Source organism: Ambystoma mexicanum, chromosome 2q, assembly GCF_040938575.1.
Source record: "Ambystoma mexicanum isolate Mex_15411 chromosome 2q, UKY_AmexF1_1, whole genome shotgun sequence".
Taxonomy (NCBI): domain Eukaryota; kingdom Metazoa; phylum Chordata; class Amphibia; order Caudata; family Ambystomatidae; genus Ambystoma; species Ambystoma mexicanum.
In genome coordinates this window covers 440,896,971-440,918,403 of record NC_090924.1, presented here as the reverse complement: position 1 = coordinate 440,918,403, position 21,433 = coordinate 440,896,971, and the positions used below count along the sequence as shown (strand labels likewise).

Sequence of the window (21,433 nt, the reverse complement as noted above, 5' to 3'; positions counted from 1 at the left end):
GTTTAGGGACACAAGATACCGGAAACTCAGCCTCTGGAGATTGTGCAGAGAACGTCTTATATATTGGCGGGCATGTGTTACCCTGTTTGGATACTACAAAGAATTCACCTGTGTGGTGCAAAAAGGGTCTACCTGATATTTTCTCTGACCTGCCCAGTGAGCTTGGGGGTCAGGGTGGATGTACTATTTGTGCCAGACTACCAGCTGTTTGATGGACTATTTTCATAGTCATGTGTCCTTGGCTTTGTAAAGCAACATTTAAGATACCCGATGCTGTTTTCTGTTTTCTCCCTTTCTTTAATGTATTAAATATAGACACACCAATCTGTTTTGCTATTGTGAATATTGTTTTTTTTTGTTGTAATTTATCAACTGTGCGTTCTTTCTGGCTCGCTGATCTGGACCACATCCTCATCCTGTAACATGTTTTGCAGATGTGTCTACTGTATGCACAGTCTTTGAGTTTTAGTTCATCTCCCTCTCCTTTGATAGTTTAATTAGTCTGTTGTGGATACCCAACACATAAATGCGCCTGACTCCACTGTCCTTGCTTCCCCGCCTTGGCTGTGTAGTTGTTGCTGCATGTCAGCTATTCTATTTGTTTGATGCAACCCTCAGGTTTCTGCTAGTCCCATCTCATGCTATGTTTAGGGTATCTGTATAAATGATCGCATACAAAAAAAACGAGGAAGAAATGACCGATTTATTTAACCTATTTTTTTTCGAAATGTTGGGTCATTTTTATTAACATATAGGTGGGGGGTGGGGCAATGGTATTAGTAAAGGAAAGGGGTAAGGGGAATTGACTCCCACCCCTTCCCCCCACATTATTAGAAGAAAATAAATTCGGCCGTTTCTACTTTCGAATTTTTAAATTCGGTCATTTCATGTTAAACCAATTAATACTGTATAACTTCAAGTTCTTTTTAATGTGGCATGGTTCTAGAGCGTGTGTCTGAAACCTGTGGTTCTTCACATGTCTTAGACTACGACTCCCATGATCCCTCACAAGTGACTTTGCTGGCTGCTGCTGATGGTAGTCGTACTCCATAACTCTAAATTAACTCTAAGTAGATTTCGCATTGCCTCTCTTCCTGCTTACGCACAGTATTACCCATCCCTTGCTTCCCTTTAGCTCCTGGAAGGAGCCACCTGTGTTGTATTAAACCCGTGTGCTATCCAGCTTATTTCGAGTCCTGCCAGTCTTGACCCCGGGAGGTTTTTGCCCCACTTGTGGAACTGTAGTTTATTTATATCGTTGATAACACAAGAAGGTAGAGTTGAGCGCTTTGAAATGCTGCAAATCTTCATTAACCATTGACTCATCCCATTGCGAATTGGACTTCAAATAACACCTTGCAGAGAAAGAATGTTGGTAGAAATAGAAAAAGACAGAGGCAAAATAGGGTACAATTTATACATATTTTAATTATTTAAATACAACTCCACTTGGGAGACTTCTTTAGCCTTGATCTCAGTATTAAAACAGCTGGAAAAAAATGAAGACCGTCTAGCTAAACATGCAGCAGCTGGTTGCATGCATTGCTTGTATTCCAACGCCTCTCGGCCTTTACCCATAATGCCCTTCTCGAAAGAGACCTAGGAATCCTGCGCTGCCAGGATCAAAGAAGGAAGAGAGGAGGCAAGAGGAGGCAGTGATGGATGACTCCCTTAGCATAGTCAACCATGAGGCTCCAGGACAAGCCAGTTTCAATAACCTCCTTCCCAAAGTAATAGGGACAGTTGCAGCCCATCAGCGCAGAAACTGAACTGAGAAGTGGTTTTACGATTGCCATTCAAGATGGTTGATGGGGGGGGGGAATGGATGAAGTCACTGAGCTCCCCTACAAACCCTGTTGAAGGTTTTGGGTCAATTAGTTACGTTTATGAAACTGAAGGGTAAAACCAGGTTATTTTTAGTCATGTTGAAATGAGAATGGTCTTCTAAAAATATTGTGGCATTTTTTGGCAGTTACCCAGATTGACTATATCGGGCGAACAAAAGCACCCATTTCTTAGGGTTTGGGGATCTGCAGCACCTTCGGGGTTCTCAGTGTTGACAGACTATACCTCTGAGAGACGAGTGATTGGCAGTTTACAGCTGCCAGCCTGCAAGCATTCGTGCTTTGATGAGCTTGGCTTCGGATATGTATTGGTTATAGTTCACAGCTCCTTAGTCCACAGAATTGCATTCGCGATGGGGCTTGCGGTTCGGGAATGGACGGGGAATGATATGAGTCTCCCGCATTGAAAGGCAGGCTAGTCATTCCAATTGTCTATTATTGATGAATGAGTGAACGTTAACAGCACCTTACAGGGATAGTGGCAATTGGATCCTTGGCAAGAGCTCCCAATGCAGGATTCATAAAGGGGCGGTAACATGTGGGTCGCCAAATGTTTTGACCTATGACTCTCATAAGCCCTCACTGTTGACTACTCTGGTTAGGGCTGATGGCAGTATAGGGCCAAAACATCAGGAGAGCTGCAGGCTGCCTACCCCATCACTACATTTCACAGATGCTGCGGGGTTCAACACAGTGTTCCTACAGGTCATTCTAGGCTACTAAATCCCACAAAGTAACATCATTTAGCAGACTCTGGTGCTGATGGAAAGATTAATTAAAAAACAAAATGTAAAGCATTTACTGAGTCATGAACATAGTTAACCGCCATTGTTCCATTATCCACTTCTTGAGTCTGACGCATGCTGTATAAACCTACACAGCTGATGCAGGATTTGAAAACTTCTTGCGAGCAGGTGACAAACCATTCCCTTTCCCTTTCTATGGAGCCTGGCAATAAGACTGGTTAAATATGTTCTGACATTAAACATGATCTGACTTTCTATATACTGTACATGTTGTAGTCTGAAAGGTCAACAACCAGGCTTATTATAAAAGACTGGACGAGAGTTGGGGCCTTCAAGGCTCTGTTGGGTTGATCTTCAAGTTTTAGACCCTCTGTGCCATGAACCTCCTGTTTATCTTACAATTGGGAAAGAGTGCCTTAAAACGATTGGATTTTCATCCTAGCTTTTAAGACCGTTTGCTATCTGCTATCAAGATTTATTCAATTACAACTCAGCTATGGACGTGTCTAGAGTCCATATGTACTTAGGAACTCATCAAGGCTGGGGGTTTTGGCTTTGCAGCCCCTAAATCACAGCCCAAAACCTGGCGAGTGATGAAAAACCTGCCACCCTCTAATGTTTCTCTACAAGTCATTATCCTTCAGTCTTATACCTGGGTGTTCGGCAATTTACTCTTCCTCCCAGTACTGATATAAAGGTCTTATTCAGATAACCTGAAGATAATCACAGATTATCCTAATCCTAAACTTAAACCAATTAAGGAAATGCATTGAGTATGGCATTTTGCAATTTTTCAGATTATACTGTTAAGACTTTGTTGATGGTCTGGAACATCCTCATGCCCAAGTGGTTGAGTTGGGCACATATTCAGATATTGATATTCTGTACAGGTCAGTATATGCCAATCAAGTTCCTTTTTCAGAAGTTTGTTCATGCAACTGCCTGTATTCTTAAATGATGAGCCCTGCGCTCTTTGTGTGAGATCATAGAGGGCGACCAAGCGGCAAAGGTGCTCTCAGAGGTGTAGAGCTATGGTGATGATCTTGATTGTGGAGTGCATCCTTCAATGGCATGAGCCCAGGCCTCCACTCTAGGGAGGGCAACTAACAGAATTGTGTAATCACTCTATTAGCGGGGGGATCATGAGCAATGGATCATAAAACAACTATCTAAGAAAGCAATGCAAGGTATGTGATACACTTATATACGGCTCAGTCTGCCCCAACCTCTCTTCGCCTCAACGCCAACAGAGCTGATATAATTTTATGAAGCCTACACAATTCTCAGTCATCGAAAAAGGGAGAATTGGCCACATGATATCAACTAATTCAATACGGAAGGCTCTACGGCGAGGTAGCTATGTTGGGGTTCATAGTGGGGATGGCAACCAATGTTTCCATTTTGTGTGCATATCGGCGGGCCTATGCAAGGATGCGCCTGACTGGAGTATTTCTCAGAAAGGATCCACAATGATCCATGGCAGAATGGGGAGCAGCCTGTTCAATGCTTTATAATCTGTCAACGCGTCAACAAACCTAGTGGCCATAGTATTTCTATGCCAGGAACATATGTCAGCATTGCAGGCTTAGAAAGCATGAAGGAGCATGTGTAATACAGGTCCTGTTTCTTATGTTCCACAGGTAAGAATGTATACCAGTTTCTATTTTACTGCTACACCCTGGGGGCTGAAACCTTTGCCTCTCCCTTATGATTTGGAATTCGATGCACATCAGCCCTAACCAGCATTGGCAATGGTGAGGGATCATGGGTTTTGCAGTCCAAAACATCTGGAGAGCCAAAGGTTTCAGGCCCATGTGCTACACTGTGCCTTTCAATGATAACTACGCATTGGTTCAGCGAATGGGCCTGTCACTTCGAAAACAAGGACAATGCAAAATCTAACACCAAAACTTTGGTACACTTGGCAGAGAAGGAAAGGTCAAACCATGGTCACAGGATAGTCACCATCAGACTGGCGAGGAGAGCAACCCCTTTTTGGATTCACTCTCTGCCAGCACTGTACTTGGTGGTTTCTCTGAATTGCAGTATTGCAGGACCTGTGCAGGTATCAGCATGCGTGACCAGACGTGCAGTGGAATTTGCAGGCCTGATGTTTAGTGAGGAGGGAAGGGAAAGTCCCTAAGATGCATTGAGATATGAGGAAAGACCTCTAGTGACATGTTTCAAATGGTGTGTGTGGGAGTGTGACACCTGACAGCAAGGCTCGGACTGACCTATCGGGTAATAGGGCAAAGCCTGAACCAAAAACGCAAGATGCTCATGAGGGCTCGTTTTTTGGGTCAAATTGGACCACTTTGTTTGGCCAATGTGGTCCTGTTTTATGAGTTACTTCACCATGCGGCTAGTAGTTTTGAACAGCGTTGCTGAATAAATAGCCCTTAAAATGCACAATTTGCATTCCATTTAATCCAAAAATTCCCCCCTTGGTACTATTCAAAAAGTCTGTCACAAAAGGAATGAATTGCCATTTGCAACTGTGGGCCACTTTTTCATTGATGCCCGATAAAATTTTATGCCCTAGTCCGGCCCGGCTGACAGCAGTGCACCAGCTCTTGCTTTGAATCTTGGGAGCCATGGAAAACAAAAGGTGAATGCCAAAGAAAGGGAAACCACCAGACCTGGCCATGGACTCTCGTCTCCAGACCTGCCCCCTCCAGCTCTCTCCAGTGTGGAGTACTGGTCACACATGTGGTCTGCACGTCACCTTTCCTCGAGGCACTCTGGATAGGTACCTGGCTGAAGAATTCAGCATATAACCTATGGACGAAGGACTAGTGGTGTTAATGTCTTTCAACTTTCATTGTTTCACCTATTTGACTAGTTTAACCTACGTTCCTGTAAGGCCTAACAGAAACCAGGCTAAGGCCTAACAGAAACCAGGGGAATGCCTAACAGAAACCAGGGGGAGGCCTAACAGAAACCAGGGGAAGGCCTAACAGAAACCAGGGGAAGGCCTAACAGAAACCAGGCTAAGGCCTAACAGAAACCAGGGGAATGCCTAACAGAACCCAGGGGGAGGCCTAACAGAAACCAGAGGGAGGCCTAACAGAAACCAGGGGAAGGCCTAACAGAAACCAAGGGAATCCCTAACAGAAACCAGGGGAAGGCCTAACAGAAACCAGGGGAAGGCCTAACAGAAACCAGGGGGAGGCCTAACAGAAACCAGGGGAAGGCCTAACAGAAACCAGGCTAAGGCCTAACAGAAACCAGGGGGAGGCCTAACAGAAACCAGGGGAAGGCCTAACAGAAACCAGGGGAAGGCCTAACAGAAACCAGGCTAAGGCCTAACAGAAACCAGGGGAATGCCTAACAGAAACCAGGGGGAGGCCTAACAGAAACCAGAGGGAGGCCTAACAGAAACCAGGGGAAGGCCTAACAGAAACCAAGGGAATCCCTAACAGAAACCAGGGGAAGGCCAACAGAAACCAGGGGAAGGCCTAACAGAAACCAGGGGGAGGCCTAACAGAAACCAGGGGAAGGCCTAACAGAAACCAGGCTAAGGCCTAACAGAAACCAGGGGAATGCCTAACAGAAACCAGGGGGAGGCCTAACAGAAACCAGGGGGAGGCCTAACAGAAACCAGGGGATTGCCTAACAGAAACCAGGGGAAGGCCTAACAGAAACCAGGGGACGGCCTAACAGAAACCAGGGGAATGCCTAACAGAAACCAAGCGAAGCCCTAACAGAAACCAGGGCAAGGCCTAACAGAAACCAGGGGAAGGCCTAACAGAAACCAGGGGAAGGCCTAACAGAAACCAGGGGAAGGCGGCATTGAGCTAAGGGTGGAAGGGAGGCGGAAACGTAACTCCCATTGCCTGCCCAACACCCCATCCCCTGTCACCAAAAATCACAAACATGCCAGGTGCATGACAAAAGGTGTTACAACAGGTGTAACGCCTATATGCCTGTCTTTAGCACTTTCTGATGCTCCTGGGACCTTTAACTTGCACCTGTGTGTGTGTTTCCAAGCAATCCCTATCAAGGAGACTGTCCCTGTCCCGTTTTCTATGTATCAAAGGGGTCTGGATTCCTTTTGAAAACGTATGACACTAGTGAATGCATGACAGTATGATCCAGCCTACGACGTGCAGCCTACAACATGCAGCCTATGCCTGATTGACAGTAAAGAGATGCAATGGATTCAAGCAGGGCTGCCACCTGGAACAAAAGTATTATTTGATCCAAGGGGAAAAGACAGAATGAAATGTGTCTTGGGAGGATAGCTCAGGGGCAACATGCTCACCTTGGAAGCAAGACAACACAGAGCACCACAGGTTTGATTCCCGGGGCAGCGCTTAGAAACCTCTGGGTATTAAGCACGTTATAAATAACCTATCATATCATATGTGGCTTTGTTGCAAAAGTCTATGCACTTCCTGAAGGACCGAATAGGAAATAGTAAGGATTCAGGGCTTTGAACTCCTGACCCCAATTTGAGTTTGCATTAGCAGCCCTGTATTATAAAAGTGGTACAATACTTGCAATGCTATGCTCTGGATAGGAAGCTGGCAGTGCAAGTCTGCACAAGGCCCCCTCCTTGCCATCCTCAGTTAACGTTTATTCAAAGGAGGATAACGGCAGCAATGGAAGGAGTCATTGAAAGACGATGCCCACCCCACCTGAGAGAGGCTACCTGTAGGAAGCGCATGCTAGAATGATGGAAGTGTGTGCTGAAGCAATGGAAGCGTGTGCTTGAGGGGGGTCGTGGAAGATCAGAAAACCAGAATTCTGCTCACTAGAGTGGGAGTAAGGGGCAGATGAATTGGAGGCCTTGTTTACCATAGACAGAGCCATATGACTGGCAAGAATGGACTCACAATGTTAGATCTGCTTCTCCCAATGAAATTAATTTGATGACTTCCTAAAACCCGGGGACGCACTGTGGAGATATCAAAGGACAGCATAAAATCACAACAATTGTGTTGGAGGAGACGATGTACCCTTGCTGGACACTCCTGAGTGGCCAGATCATTTCAGCTCATGATTGAATTGTTTGTTTGATCAACATGAATAGATATCTTTAAACTATAAAAGATATATTGGTGCCCCCACCTTTGTTATTCTACGCATGGTCCAACCATGGAACATGGTTTTGGTTAACCAATTTACTTCAATAAGGAAATTAAGTCTTCGTCAAATTAAAAATGAATTTCAATGTTTAAGGGACATGTTGGGCTCGCCAAACCACTAGATAAGGGACATGTTTATCCGTACAACTAACTTTACTGTATGAAGCTGTCGTGTGGTTAACAACCTTAATTCAATTCAGCTGAAAAGTTGTCGAACTAACTCACTTCTATGATGGGCATGTTTGGTTGGCCAACTAGCTTCAACGTGCGAAGGATATAGTTGCTTGTCCAGCAAGTTTCAATCAGAAAATGACATTCATTCTGTCAAGGGAAAGTGTGGGTGACCAACCAAACTAAATCTTTTAAGGAGATGTTTGATTGGCCCAACTAACTACATCTGACTACATCTGTGAAAGAACATTTTTGGTTGACCAAAGAGTGTGAATCTGTGAACGTCATGGTTGATTGGCCAACGAAAGGGAACCTGTGAATAGTGTGCTTCTTTGCCCAATTTGCTTCAGTCTTTAAAGGACACGCTTAATTGCAAATAATTTCACATCTTTAGACTTATCTGTATGAAAGAAATCTGTATGGTCTGCTACCTACAACGCCTGAGAAACTGTTTGTCAGGTGGACAGTGAGTTAATGTCAGACTTTTACATGCATATTTGGTTGGCTAACTAACATCAGTCTGTGAAGGACATGTTACTTGGCCTGCTAACCTCAATCCATGATGGGCCTACATACTCTGAATTTTGGTTAGACATCTAATTTCAATGTTTGATGGACATGCTTCATTAGCCAAATAATTTTACCTGCAGAAGATACTGACTGGCTGCCAACCAATCTCAGTCTCTGCAGGACATCCTTCATACGTCGGCTAACTTGAATCTGTGAAGGCCATGCTTGGTTTGTCAACTAACTTTAGGGTATGAGAGAACTGTGTGAAAATTGCCACCAGTCTACCAAAAAGATCTATTCGTCAGCTAGCTTGAATCTGTAAAAACAATTTGGTTGAGCCTACTTTTAATCAGGGAGGGGCATGTTTTGATGGCCATCAAACCTCAATCAGTGAAGCAAAAGTTTGGCTGGCCAACTTAATTCAGTCCATATAGGGGTTCATTGGTTGGCCAATTTAATATGACCGACAAGCAGTGTATTTGTCGTCCGCCTATCTTTAATCCATTCAGATTATTTTTCTTTTGCCAACTATTACCACTTCATTGATTGTGTCTGGAGGGCAGCATGGCTTTCTCCTGGTGGCTGCTCCATTTATCCTTTAAGAGCACCTTGAGAAATTGATATTTCCGTATGTTTCCCGGTATGAATCGGCTTAGCCCATCACTTGCGTACCTCCAAAGTGCTGCCAAGCTATGAATCCCTTTATTACAGACAGAGACATCAATTTCCCTCAACAACTGCCCCAGAAAACCACAATGATGCATGTTTGGCGTTATACATTTACAAAAACCAACAAGTCAGATTATATACTCTTAAACTCAGACTGTGCATACATATATCTCTGTATGTCTATCCAGGCTGCTGCTGACTTGTGCACTTTACCCCTGCCTGAGTAATTATATCTGCAATTTGCTGATTCTTGTTTCATCCAGCCTTGAGTATTGAATACCGGGACATTGTTAACCCTCTAAGATATGGTTCCCGTCAACCTGATACTACCGAGCAATATCTTCACAAGAGACTGAATAATGAATATCTACAGACTGCGGCCCGCAAGGTTAGATTTAGCCAAGGTTAAGATGTAATGGTTCCAGGATGTACTAGTTGGTTTAGCCAATACTGCAGTCACCTGCATGTGAGTCTGATGTCCCTAGAGAGCATTCCGCTGGTTTGCAGACCCTGGAGGGGTACATGGTTTTCTCATGCCCTCCATCCAGGGAGGTGTATGGCTGTTTACCCGTAGCCCACAGAAGCTAGTGTTTTTCAGTCTCCTCTGTCGTGCCACCTGGCCGGATTAACCCTTGGTGGGATTGGCCATTCTCTGCCCCGGTGGCTTCCTTGTTGGGCATCCTTGGCAGCTGCTGTGGAGAGGGAGGGCCAGCCTCGATTGTCACCTCATGCGCCACACTCATGGAGGATCGTGGTGTGACTGGCAGGCGTCCGCTGGCCTGGTCCGGTGCACGTAGGCGCTGCATAAATGTTGTCACACGGATTGCTTTCTAGAAAGAGAAAGAAGGATCACATATGAAGCACAGGAATAAATCCTACAATTGCAAATTTACCCAACTGCTGCATTGTCCTTGGGCATGCTGCACTAATTACTTAAATGTGCTGCAATATATACACTTTTTTCCTCCTTCTTTTGTCCTTTGTAGTACCTTCCCCATCCCTGTTACTTAAAGCATTCATTTTGCCTTTTCTAACACCCAGTAACTGTGGTAGATCAGAATCAGGAAGTGGACAAGGTGGCACTATGATTACATTTTCCTTTATTCTAGATCACATAAAACCTATAGTGCCTCAACGCTACGATTCGTGGCCTTACTCTTAACGAGAAATATTACGGATGTTTGTCAGAATGTCCGTTATAAAGTCCTGCGTCCAGAATCCTAAGCTTACCTGAGTTCTGTCCCTATTACTATAAAAGGAACACATAAGGGCCTAGGCTTTGGGTAACTGGTGGTTGGCTTCTGACCCCCACTGTTGAGTGCCTTTCTAAATAGGGGCTTCCCACCCCTATGTACTATCCAAGCAAGTAGGCAGGCTGATTGGCTCTCGAAGCTCATCTTGGCTGTTCTGTTCAATTCAGTCCCATAAATGTCTCTTGCCTTTAGTCTCGTGGTCGGGGGTGAGGGGCAACGTTTGCCATGTGTGTACCCGTGCTGCCTGTTTCCCTGGTAGTCTTTCTCCCAAGAGAGACCCTTGCATTCTCTCTTGCTGGGTAGTTCTCAATCACTGCCTCACCTTGGATTTCAGCTCCATTCACCTCGCCTTAGGGTCTCTGGTCTCTCACCCTGCATGTGGTTTAATTTCTCTCACCCTAACCTGGAGTCTCTGGTCTCTCACCCAGCCTTGGGGTTTGGTTTCTCTCGCCCCACCTTGGGGTCTCTGGTTCTGTAACCCGCACTGGGGTTTCGTTTCTCTAACTCACCCTGCTATCTCGGGTCTCTCGGCCCGCCTTGTAGTTGGGCTTCTCTCACCCTGCCTTGCGGTCCCTGGTTCCGCACCCCACTTTGGGATTTCTTTGGGCCTCTCCTAGGTTCCCTGGAGCCACTGCTTACCTCTGTTCATTGAGCGGTGCTCTCTGGGAGAATCAGGGAGTTCACCTACCGCAGCACCTCTTCTTTGGTCCTCTTGAGGTCTTGCGTAACGTTCATAGCTTGCCCTCACCCTCGTCTGGCTTCATGTGGGGCCCTGGCACTGGTGTCTCAGTACGCCTATTCTCTGGTGGCAGGTGCTTTGCTTTGCTTCTCTGGTCCAGGCATGTATGGACCAGCAGGGTTGTGAGTTATTCGTGGGCTGGGCCATGGTCCCCTTTGCCATGTCTGGCATACGCTCCTCCTCTTCCTTCCCATGCTTCTGCGAGTATCTCTTCTATCTCCTTCAATGCAGATTGGCTTTTTATCTCTCACTTGGTAAGGGGATGGACTGTTCCAGCGTGCCCTAGTTCTAGGTGAGTCCTATGCATACAGAGGATCAGACATTATGCCAGCCACTCTTACCTTACAGGAGATTTTAACTCATCACACAATTTAAGACCCATATTGCCAACAAAAACATTAGGATCTTGAAAATAGGGAGGATTACTAGTACCCATTTTGAGGAATCTCCTATCCCCATAGTGAGATCCTGCTCACCCTGTATCCAAATGGGGGTTAAGCTTAGCGGGTTCACCTCCCTAGTTCCAAAGAGGGGGTATGAATATCCTGGATTTGTTACATAACCCAAGGGCATAGATGTTTGGGAGTCACGTGGATTGGTGCGCCAGCACGATGGCCCACCAACTGCTTGGGCTTCAGGGGTTATTAAAGCATTTAGCAAATACCTCCTACCATGGCTTAATGGGCAGTAGAGAAGGCAACATACCAGTCCTAAGCAACCGGAATGGGTGAGAATGGGCACACCCCCACCTGCATCTCAACCCCCCCCCCCTCTATCCTCTCTGTAATAGTATGTTCTTTTGCACTGATGCCGAAGTGTTCTACTCTGGGCTTCTACTACATGCATGCAGGAATGGAACATGTCATACCCTCCGATACCATACCATTCAGGGCTAAAACTCAGCAACAATACAATGTGTCTAGGTTCTGCACAGGTTCTTAGGGACCCCTTCATGGCACCCACATTGCATTGCTTACCCTCCATTTGGCTTTGGCAAAATTCTTCTCAATCTGGGCACAGACACCTTCCTTGAGGTTCTTCTCGGACGCTGCATTTCCAGAGATCCTAGAAGTTGCAAACAGGACCAACAATTGAAAGATCTTGTGATCAGCAGCTCAACCAGTCAACGCTTGATCATGTTGAAAGTATTCCAACAACAGCGTCCAGTAGAAGTCAGGAATCTCACAAATCTACAAAACCCTGAGGGATCATTTATGAAGAGCTTATAATGAGGTTTAACAAGGAATCCTTAATATCTAAGCTGATTTATACAAACTAAGGGCAGACTAATAAAGAATTTGAACACTTGCAAATAGCAGCGGTGGCAGATTTCTAGTATTATTGTACTGGGAATTCTGGTATTGAGGAGTATTGTTCCTTACATGACTCCGTTCTAGACCCCTTGCATGCAGGCAGACATTATAGTCAATGGCGTATACAGCAACTGGAGCATACAGCTGGCTCCTGTAAAAAGTGATGGTCTCTTTTTCACTGGTTAGTGAGTCTGGCCACTAAATAGTAGGGTGATCTAGAAAGACTGATGCAAAAGACCAAAGCCTTAGAGAGAAAAGCCAGCCCTTGGGTTGCACTGATCTAACAGGTCCAGACACTAATAATTAGAACTATCCCTCAGACCCTATGGCTAACCTTTGACTAAGCCTGACAGTGGTAGCCCGCGCTGACCATGTTCTTAACCATGGCTCCTAACTATCTCCTCTTACAAACACTGCGAATAACTGTCTCTTCGCTGCGTGACTTCCTATTGTCTAACCCAAATGACTTCCTGTCGGCTTATCATTATGATGGCCACTTGGTTATTCACCACAGCTGCTTCGTACAGTATCTAGCTCAAATTATCTTTTGTTGCCTAACCCTGGTCGCTGCTACGTGACGATTGCGATAGTGTGATGATGGTTTCCTTCCTAGCGCCACAGATAATTCCAATCTGTAAACTCCATGGAGGGCCTTAGGGAAAGTATACTGCCCCTTTCACTTGACGCCATATTTTTAAAACCACGGAAGAGGTAAAAAAAACACCTATGGCTACTGATCATATGGCTGGGAGCTGGATTCGCTAAACTGCCCCCATGTCAGGGGAATTATCCTAGGAGACGCTGGTGCATCGCCTGTCAAAAAGAAGGGGGAGAAAGGGTGACACGCTCCAAAGGGGAGTGACCATACAGGTTTGGAGTGTCTTTATTGTTGGCTGACACCAAAACAGACAAAACCTCCTTTTAATGTGTGTTTTTAGACTTCATTTTATAACTCGGATGTAACAAAGTGAAAGTCAACCTCGTTTTATGTAGTTTTGTTGGAAAGAGCTTGTTGACTTTCTGGACTAATAATGCCGATTTGCAAAACAGACTAAAAAGGAATATTGAGTCAGAATTCTCTCTGTAACCAGGAACTCAAAGGTTTTATTTGTTTGCAAAATTTTAAAGATCAGATGTAGGGGATGTGAAGGCATCATGCACGGACGTCATTTCACCAGAATGCCATGGGTAGCGGAAGTGACATCACATGAGCCTTGACCCCTGATGACATCACAGGAAGTGATGTCATTTTACCCCACCCCGAAGTGATATCGCGGGAAGCAATGGAACACAACCTTTCGCCCGTTGACAAAACAGGAAGTGGCATCACATAGCATTGTGACACTACGAAAAATATGGTTACGATATCACTATAATGTGATGTACATTTCATACAAGAATGGATCGCCATATGTATCGTTAAGATCAGTGTGTATAGGCCCTTATTACCAAATTACTATGAATGCAAGCAGACGTCCATGACCAAATGATAATGATGCGTTATTATATAGCACTTACGCTTAAGCGATTTATATAGAACAAATATACACCCAATATCACCCAACCTGTGTTGGTACTCATTTATCGACCTCAGAGGATGAACGGCTGAGTTGAGGCGTTTAAGAACAGACTAAATCAGTGACTCACCCCCTGAAGTGTGCCTGAAATAAACCTTTAATTAGTCTAGCAATTATTGTATAGGATTCCAGAAAGACACATTATTTGGTATTCCTATTCTTTCTTATTTAGGGTCAGGGCTGAAAGTGTTAGACTTGTGACACTCCTGTTCTTATTTTTCTTTTTGTTTTTAAGGGGCCCGAACAAGAAAGCCACCACTCCAGAAGTAAAGAGCCACATGGTGCTGGCCACAGCTCAGGAATTTGCATTAGAGGTCGCAAGGGAGACCACAGAGGTCGCAAGGGAGACATCAGAGGTTGCAGTTGCAACCTCTGGCGACCCCTAAATCACGATCCTGGTATCATGAAGTAAGACACAGACAACAGATTCAAAGTTATACACAAAACGTTTATTTAACTTAAAAGTCAGAATGGAGTAAGGTCTAACTTACCCTATGATAAGGTGGGATCTCTATACCTAAAGACAACGAAGCATAGTCTGAGTCATGAAGTCCATATCAAAAGTCAGTCTGTGTCCAAAACCTATACTTGCCCTCACAATAAATGCATACAATGTGTAGGGATGTCAGCATTAAAAGGAACAGTGTTCAAAAGTAAAGTGCTGAGCTTGTTCCAGCTGTGGGTCTGTAATCAGCTTCCCTTCCCCAAGTTCAATACAGTTCACAAAATATCAGGGTTCCCTTCCTAAAGAGTTCAAATCTTCAAGCTTTTCAAAACAAACACTTTTCTGTGAGAGACTTCCCAACTCTCTTGCCATTAATACATTTTACTGGTCAACCAAAATAGGTCTTTCTCTTGACTTCAAAATTATTTGAGCAATTGTGGCAAAACACAAACTTACTTAAAGTTACTTTCATTGGGTTTTTTCAAAAAGGGCTACTCGGTCTAGGCACAGTTGTCGGACCTCACGGTCCACAGGCCACGCAACCAATACGCCTTCTTGACTGCCTTCCATCAACAACTGCCCACTGTTTTCCCTTGACAGTAAAAATACACTTTGCTGTGGATAGTTTACCCACCATTCACTTTGTTACACTCTCTGTACTCTTCTGGCTCTTTCCAATAGAGGTTTGTTCTCAACCTGCAGTTCCTTGAACACTTTTCTTGAGTCAATGTTCTCATCCCCTTCTTGGGATTCTATTTGCTTTGTTAACACTTGTATTTCAACCAGTTCATTCTATGGTATTTACCACTTATATCTTCTCATCCCCTTCTTGGGATTCTCTATGCTTTGCTAACACTTGTATTTCAACCAGTTCACTCTGTGGTATTTGCCACCTGTAGCACCTAGCTTTCATTACATTCACTCAGGCTCCTTACTTGCGTTAGCTCTGTGCAGCATTCAGAAATGCTTCATAACATTTAGAAACATTCCCAACTTGATTTGGTTCTGCACGGTATTCATAAATGCTCATAAAGTCTTTCAGTTCGTTCGGTATTCAAAAATCATCTGTTTCAGCCTTGAAGCTACTTGCAGTTCATTCAAGATTTTTAAGGTACTTCTTTCAACATTCAAAAGTGATTACGACCATTTCCAGTTCATTCGATATTCAAGAGATGCTTGCTTCACGTTCCCAGAGCGCCGCAGTATGAGTGTTCCCTGTTTACACTCACCGGCTTCAGACGGCAGCCCCCTTCTCGTCTTTGTTCACTTCTGGCTCTGCATTCAGCTTTCACAGTCTCCACTCTTCCCTCACGCAGCCGTTCACTCGCTCTCTCGGAGGTCGATAGTGACAGGAGTCCTCGGCACCCCACAGTTCCTTCGTGAACCCAACACGGAAGGCATGCAGGCCTTCCAAACCTTCACTGGGCCAACCTCTGCCCCAATATTCCTTGTCCCTCCTCGACACGGCTTCCAGCACCTGTGTCTCTTGCTCATGTCTCTCTGGTATGCCTCTCTGCAGCTCCAGCCGACTCCATGATGCAGCCTGCTGTTTCTCCCTCTAGCTTGAGCACAGCCCGCATTTTTATATCTGTTAGCCTTCGACCACAGGTGGAGGTCATTTAGCCCAATTGCTTGACCATATTTGAAAGGACATGCCTGGATGTTCCATCTGAACTTCTCCACAGCTCTCTTCTTCATCTCAGTACCACAGTGGGGTTTGGGGAAGTTTTCATTAAACAAAGTATTCACATCTCTGTGTTGCCTCCTCCACACTTTAGTATTTGGCTGAAATTGTTCTGTATTAACAAGATGAGGCTGATACGTGTCTGAATTAGGAATATGAGGTGGATTTGTGTTTATCCCACCCAAATCAGGATGTGTCCTCCTACTTGGTCTCTTCCTCATCCCAGTGAAAAAATTGTAATTCTGAGGTACTTTTTGTAGGGGAACACAGTTGTACCGCTGACAGTAACCTACAAAGTTTGTTGGGACAGAAGTTTCATTGTGAAAAGGGAATGGGGGATACCATGTCTCACCAAGGATGTCCTCTCCCCACTCTCCAGGTTCCCTTTACCCAGATTATCCTCCCTTGCATATCCATCCACAGGGTCGGGATCCAAACGTGATGGCCTTTCCCTTGCCATCTGAGAGGAGGATTCTGGGGAAAAGGAAGTGAGGATGCCGAGGGAATAGAGTTCTGCAGTTTAGCAGCTTGACAAGAGCAGTTCCTTTTGTTGAGTTTTTAGTTAATGTTTTCAGTGTAGCTGGTCCTGGCACGATCGAGGCACAGACAGGTGCTTCAATCTAGCCCCATTTAGCAAGGAAGACATCTTTGAATAAATGAGAGATCTCGCTTAATGCAAGACACTTGGGGCCTTGGGTTCTGTGTACGAATTGAAGTGCCCTTCACGGACCCATCGCATATGAGAAGCTGCTGCCTAAAATAAGGAACTGTACTACATGGCGGCCCAAGTGCAATTTTTGAGTTGTGAGGACACATCAATTTCTCACTACCACATGTGTAAACAGCACACAGAGAAGTGTACCCACTCCCTTTCTTTGCTACCATTGAGTTATTGTTTTTTTAAAGGGCCATCTGTGAGCAAAGTCGCTCTGTAGCAGCACCAAAGCAAAGAGAAGGCTAAGGGAGTCTGATTGTAATCCTGATCTTGACGGGCTTTAGAGTCATTCAGATCCATAAGGTCTGAGGAAAGGGGATCTGGAGGAGAGAATAAGAAGTAACAATGTAAATACTCATAAGGGTAGGCAGAAAACGGACAGGCCATGAATCACAACTGCAGGAGGTAAGTGCAAACGCCAAACCAGTGAGGATGATGTGAAGGGAGTGGGAAGATCTCCAGATTAGGAGCAACATTTAAACAATTTCCCGAAGAGGAAAGATTGCAGTCTCTTGCAGAAGAGGAAGTGATTGTCCACAGCTCCAATGGGTGTAAGAAGGCATTTCTAGAGTGAGGCTCCAGCTGCACTAAGAAATTGCCCAACAAGCATCTTTTTTACTAAAGGTGCCCACCTACAGGGACAGTGAGCCTCACAATCTCAGGAGCCTGGGAGGAAGATATTTTGTGGTGTTCTGTCTGATTTAGACTGCCCTCTTGTTCCAGAAGACTCTGTGAAAGCATAGCTTTGAAGCTGATGCACGCACTGAATGGAAGCCAGTGTAGGAGCGATGTTGTGGAATAATATGGTCCCAGGGCTTGAGGCTAGGGACTAACATTGTTGCCTTATGTAGTACAGTTTTTAGTTGATGTTATGAGGTCCTTTGGGAGACCCAAAAGAATTTCAGCCATGAAATTACCATAGCAGACATTGCCCGGATTCTTTGAGTCATGTTCAGGAGATATAGGATGCGATCTGTGGTGTGAATGATAAGATAATTATCAAACACAACTCCCAAGGTTGAGGGACCAGGAAAAAGGGAGGGAAGCAGGTTCCAAGATACATGATTTCAGGCGTCATGGCATTCAGACAGAGGTGGGTGTCTATCATTCAGGCCTGAATCTGAAGAATGCAATCTGAGATCTGATGCAGCTTAGCAGGAAAGCCACGGAGGTGTAAGGCAATTAACACATCATCCGTATGATTCTGAGATATGGCAGTGTGTGGCATAATGAGATCTACTGAAGTCTTTTAGAGGAAAAGTCCTGACCTGACTTGTGTCTCCTTGTCAGACAGAAAAGATGAGATCAACTTGAGGGAAGGATAAGATATGCAACAGGAGGCCTTAAAATGGCTACAGAGGATGGCATAATTAACAAACATTTCTGAGAGATCAAAGGGGATATGAATGGTTGTGAGAAAGGGGGTTTGGGAGTCCCAGACTTTGCTAGATACCATCTAGCCTTCACGGTGAGACACTTGATTCCATTTATTGGGGATGCAATGGCTGAGTGGATATCAGCAGAGACAAGTAGGAATATGCCACTATCACCCAGAGTGCTTCTAACACCGGAGGATGCAAGAGGAAGTAAAAAGTACCCTTCAACTTAGTTCTTGAGGCAATGCTGGTGGAATCTTGGGGAGTTAACAAAGGAAGAAGTCTTTTGCTCAACTAAATCATCAGTTTGGCTGAATTGTAAGATCTTACTGGATGGGAAAACACTGTTCTGGCCAACTTGGTTCCTGTGTGGGATCCAGTGGATTGGTGACCTGTTTAAAGACAGGCAATGGACCACTTAGAATAAATTGAGTGCAGAAAGGGGTATGTAAGATTTCACCTACACCCAATATAGAACATTGAGAAGGGCTTTGGGTGAGAGAATTCCAGGTCAGAACAAAGAGCTTGCAGACTGGTGGAAAGAATTCAGAGTGGACGGCCATACAGCGTCAAAAGTGTATAAACATCTGTTGAAGTAGAAGTTGGACAATGAGAGTCTACTAAATAAGTAGTAGTTCAGACCCAAAATGACTAACTCTTGGTACCGGTATTTTACAGTGATATTGAGGGAAACCTTAACGCACATCGCGCCTTGCTCAGCCTAATTCTTAAATTAGATTTATTAGCTTCAATGGCATCACAAGATGCCTGTATCCAAACAACAGCAAGAATACGACATATTTCTGCTTATTTTGGAAGGACACATTTGAAAAGTGGATTCAATAATTTGCCTTGAAAAAGACTGATGAGGTTGAAACACGTGTCAGAATAGTTACTGTCTCCAAATGACCGTGGAATAAACACCAACAATTCAACTTATCTTTGTTGATCTGTACTGTTACAGTATCTGCTCTTCAATTAAAATTAACTATATCAGCGCATGTACATGGAACAATCTTGATACTTGCTACTAAATAAGTGGTCCGAAACTATTGGATCTGAAATGCATATGTGCAGATGGGAAAAGCTATGCAGAAATGGTCAATGGACATCACTATACCTAGGAGAAAGGGTTAGACAAATCAACATATTGAATAGTGTGTACTGGAAACCAGAGAGAAACTGTAGTCATTCAGTACTCGAGAAAATGTAGACCAATAGAAGCATTCATGAGGCCAGCTGATATATTGAGAGATGTGTTGTTGGGTTCCATTCTAGATCAGAATCAGATGTAGGCCTAAGTCTTGGACATCTTGCAAAGAGTGAGCCAGCTAGTATTCGGTACGCCAATTCAAATCAGTGGCAAGAAGTAGCATATACCAACATAGAGGCCACAGGTAAGACTGGTCATAGTAAATGCTGCCAGTTGAGAGTACTGTATGCTGTTAAGGCAATCTATAGGTGCTGATAGTTCTTCCCCTGTATTTTGTACCTATAGGAGAATATGCATTGAAGAAGGGCAGGCACCATAGAGTGCTGGCAGAGGAGAAATGGAGGAAGCTAGTGCGGCAAGTAAAGGTGCGCACGAGTTTGACAGAATTTATTTAGAGTGAAATTGTTGAGTATGATTTTGTCATTATAAATAATGGAGTACAGACAGAGCTTGTAACCTATATCCATTTGTTTTCATTGTAGATACCCATGAAGACAAGAGTGTAGTAGGAGTGGTGACTATTTAGATACAATTCCGGTCCTGATGAAGGCAGGAGCAGTATTTAGCCCTATTGTATGGCTTATGGGAACCGGCTAAAACACTTGTCGATGGATAGCCGAAGAAATATACACATTTTTGTTATTAGTCTTAGGTATTGTGACTGGGTTAGGTATTGAGATTTGATGGTTGCTGTGTGACAGCGAATGAATGTGTATGACTTGTTGGGTATGCATGTATTCATTAGAATAAAAAGAGGTGCCTGTATTTATAGGTTTGAGATATGAATGTTATGAATTGTTGCTATGTTGAATAAAAAGAGATGGTATAGCCTTTGTTTAAAGTAGAAAGTTCATGACATAAATTGATGTGTGTCCAGCTCTGTCTGTGACTATTGGTCTTGATTATAGTACTATATAGAAGTGTATGGATCAAGCCACTGCGGGGCTCTCCACTGACTGCATGCCAGGCGAGTGCCTCCCATTAATGACCATGGAGGATAGCACACCGTGACACGCCAGGCAATAGGCGTGAGTTCAAAGTTTTTCCGGCTGTTTCACGCAGCCTGACACCTCAAGGGCATCGATATTTCAGAGGGCGAATGCACAGCTGCTCTCTCAACGATGCTGGTGCCCGGTCACAGTTCCTCATTCCACAAAGTAGCTCCCACCAGGGCGCACGGGCAATACAGCCACTAGAACTGATCTACAGTGTTGCCGGGGCCAGGAACTGTCCAATTCAGTGCAATGACAGTGCTCCCATAATATGAACAGACAGGATATTAATAGTGGGCTCCGGAACTCTACTCGATGGCGGCCATCTTTCCAGCCACGCAACAGCACCCACAAGGTGTGCAACTTTAATCTGTGACTAGCATCTAACTCTCAACACACCACCCTAACTGAAATTTATACAGATCTGAAATAGCACCCTCCACCTGCCTTCCTGTCCTCATGCAACACGCATCACACATATCAAGCTCACACTTCCTCTCCTGACTCTATCACTGCATTTTGGACAGCCATCTTACTACAGACTCTTTTTTGGTAGCTGAAATTGATGGCTATTTCTTTTATACCCCTTCTGGCTGTCTGCTATCTAACTCTCAAGACTGTGACTTCAGCAACCTGATGACTGTCTCTTAGGTAACAATGGTGATTGCTTCTTGGCTAGCCTGTTTGACTGTCTCTTGGCTACCCGGCTAAACGTTTGACTGTCTCTTGGCTAACCTGCATAAAATTGTCTTAACTAATTGGCATTAATGTCCTATGGCTAAACCTTATAACTGAATTATTGCTAGCCTTCAGAAAGCATCTTGCCTAATCCCCATGATTGCCCCTGGCACTTGCATAAATTGCCACTTAAGCGCAGCTGATGGTTGCTTCTTGGCCAACGCTCCTTACTGTTACTTTGTTAACCCACATGGTAGACTTGCGATTACCCCAAGTCAGTCACTGGTAAACCCACCAGAGGGTTTCCACGCTAGTCTTTGTAATTGCCTATTAATAAACCGCAATGACAGGCTACTGGCTAACCCAAAGGATTTCCTAGTGGCTAACTGTCATGAAGACTCTCGTCTAACCATTATAT

At 44.5% G+C, this 21,433-nt stretch overlaps 1 protein-coding gene across 1 annotated transcript in view; it reads right to left on the bottom strand.

Annotated features, from left to right (window-relative positions):
• Positions 1-1,408: 1,408 nt before the first annotated feature.
• Positions 1,409-21,433, bottom strand: part of LOC138569484 (caM kinase-like vesicle-associated protein) — a 618,938-nt gene continuing 598,913 nt past the window's right edge. The window contains exons 9-10 of the mRNA XM_069647487.1: positions 12,000-12,087; positions 1,409-9,860 (exon numbers count right to left, since the gene is read on the bottom strand). Of these exons, the coding sequence (XP_069503588.1) occupies positions 9,615-9,860; positions 12,000-12,087 (334 nt within the window). The 3' untranslated portion in view covers positions 1,409-9,614. The remainder of the gene's footprint in view (positions 9,861-11,999; positions 12,088-21,433) is intronic.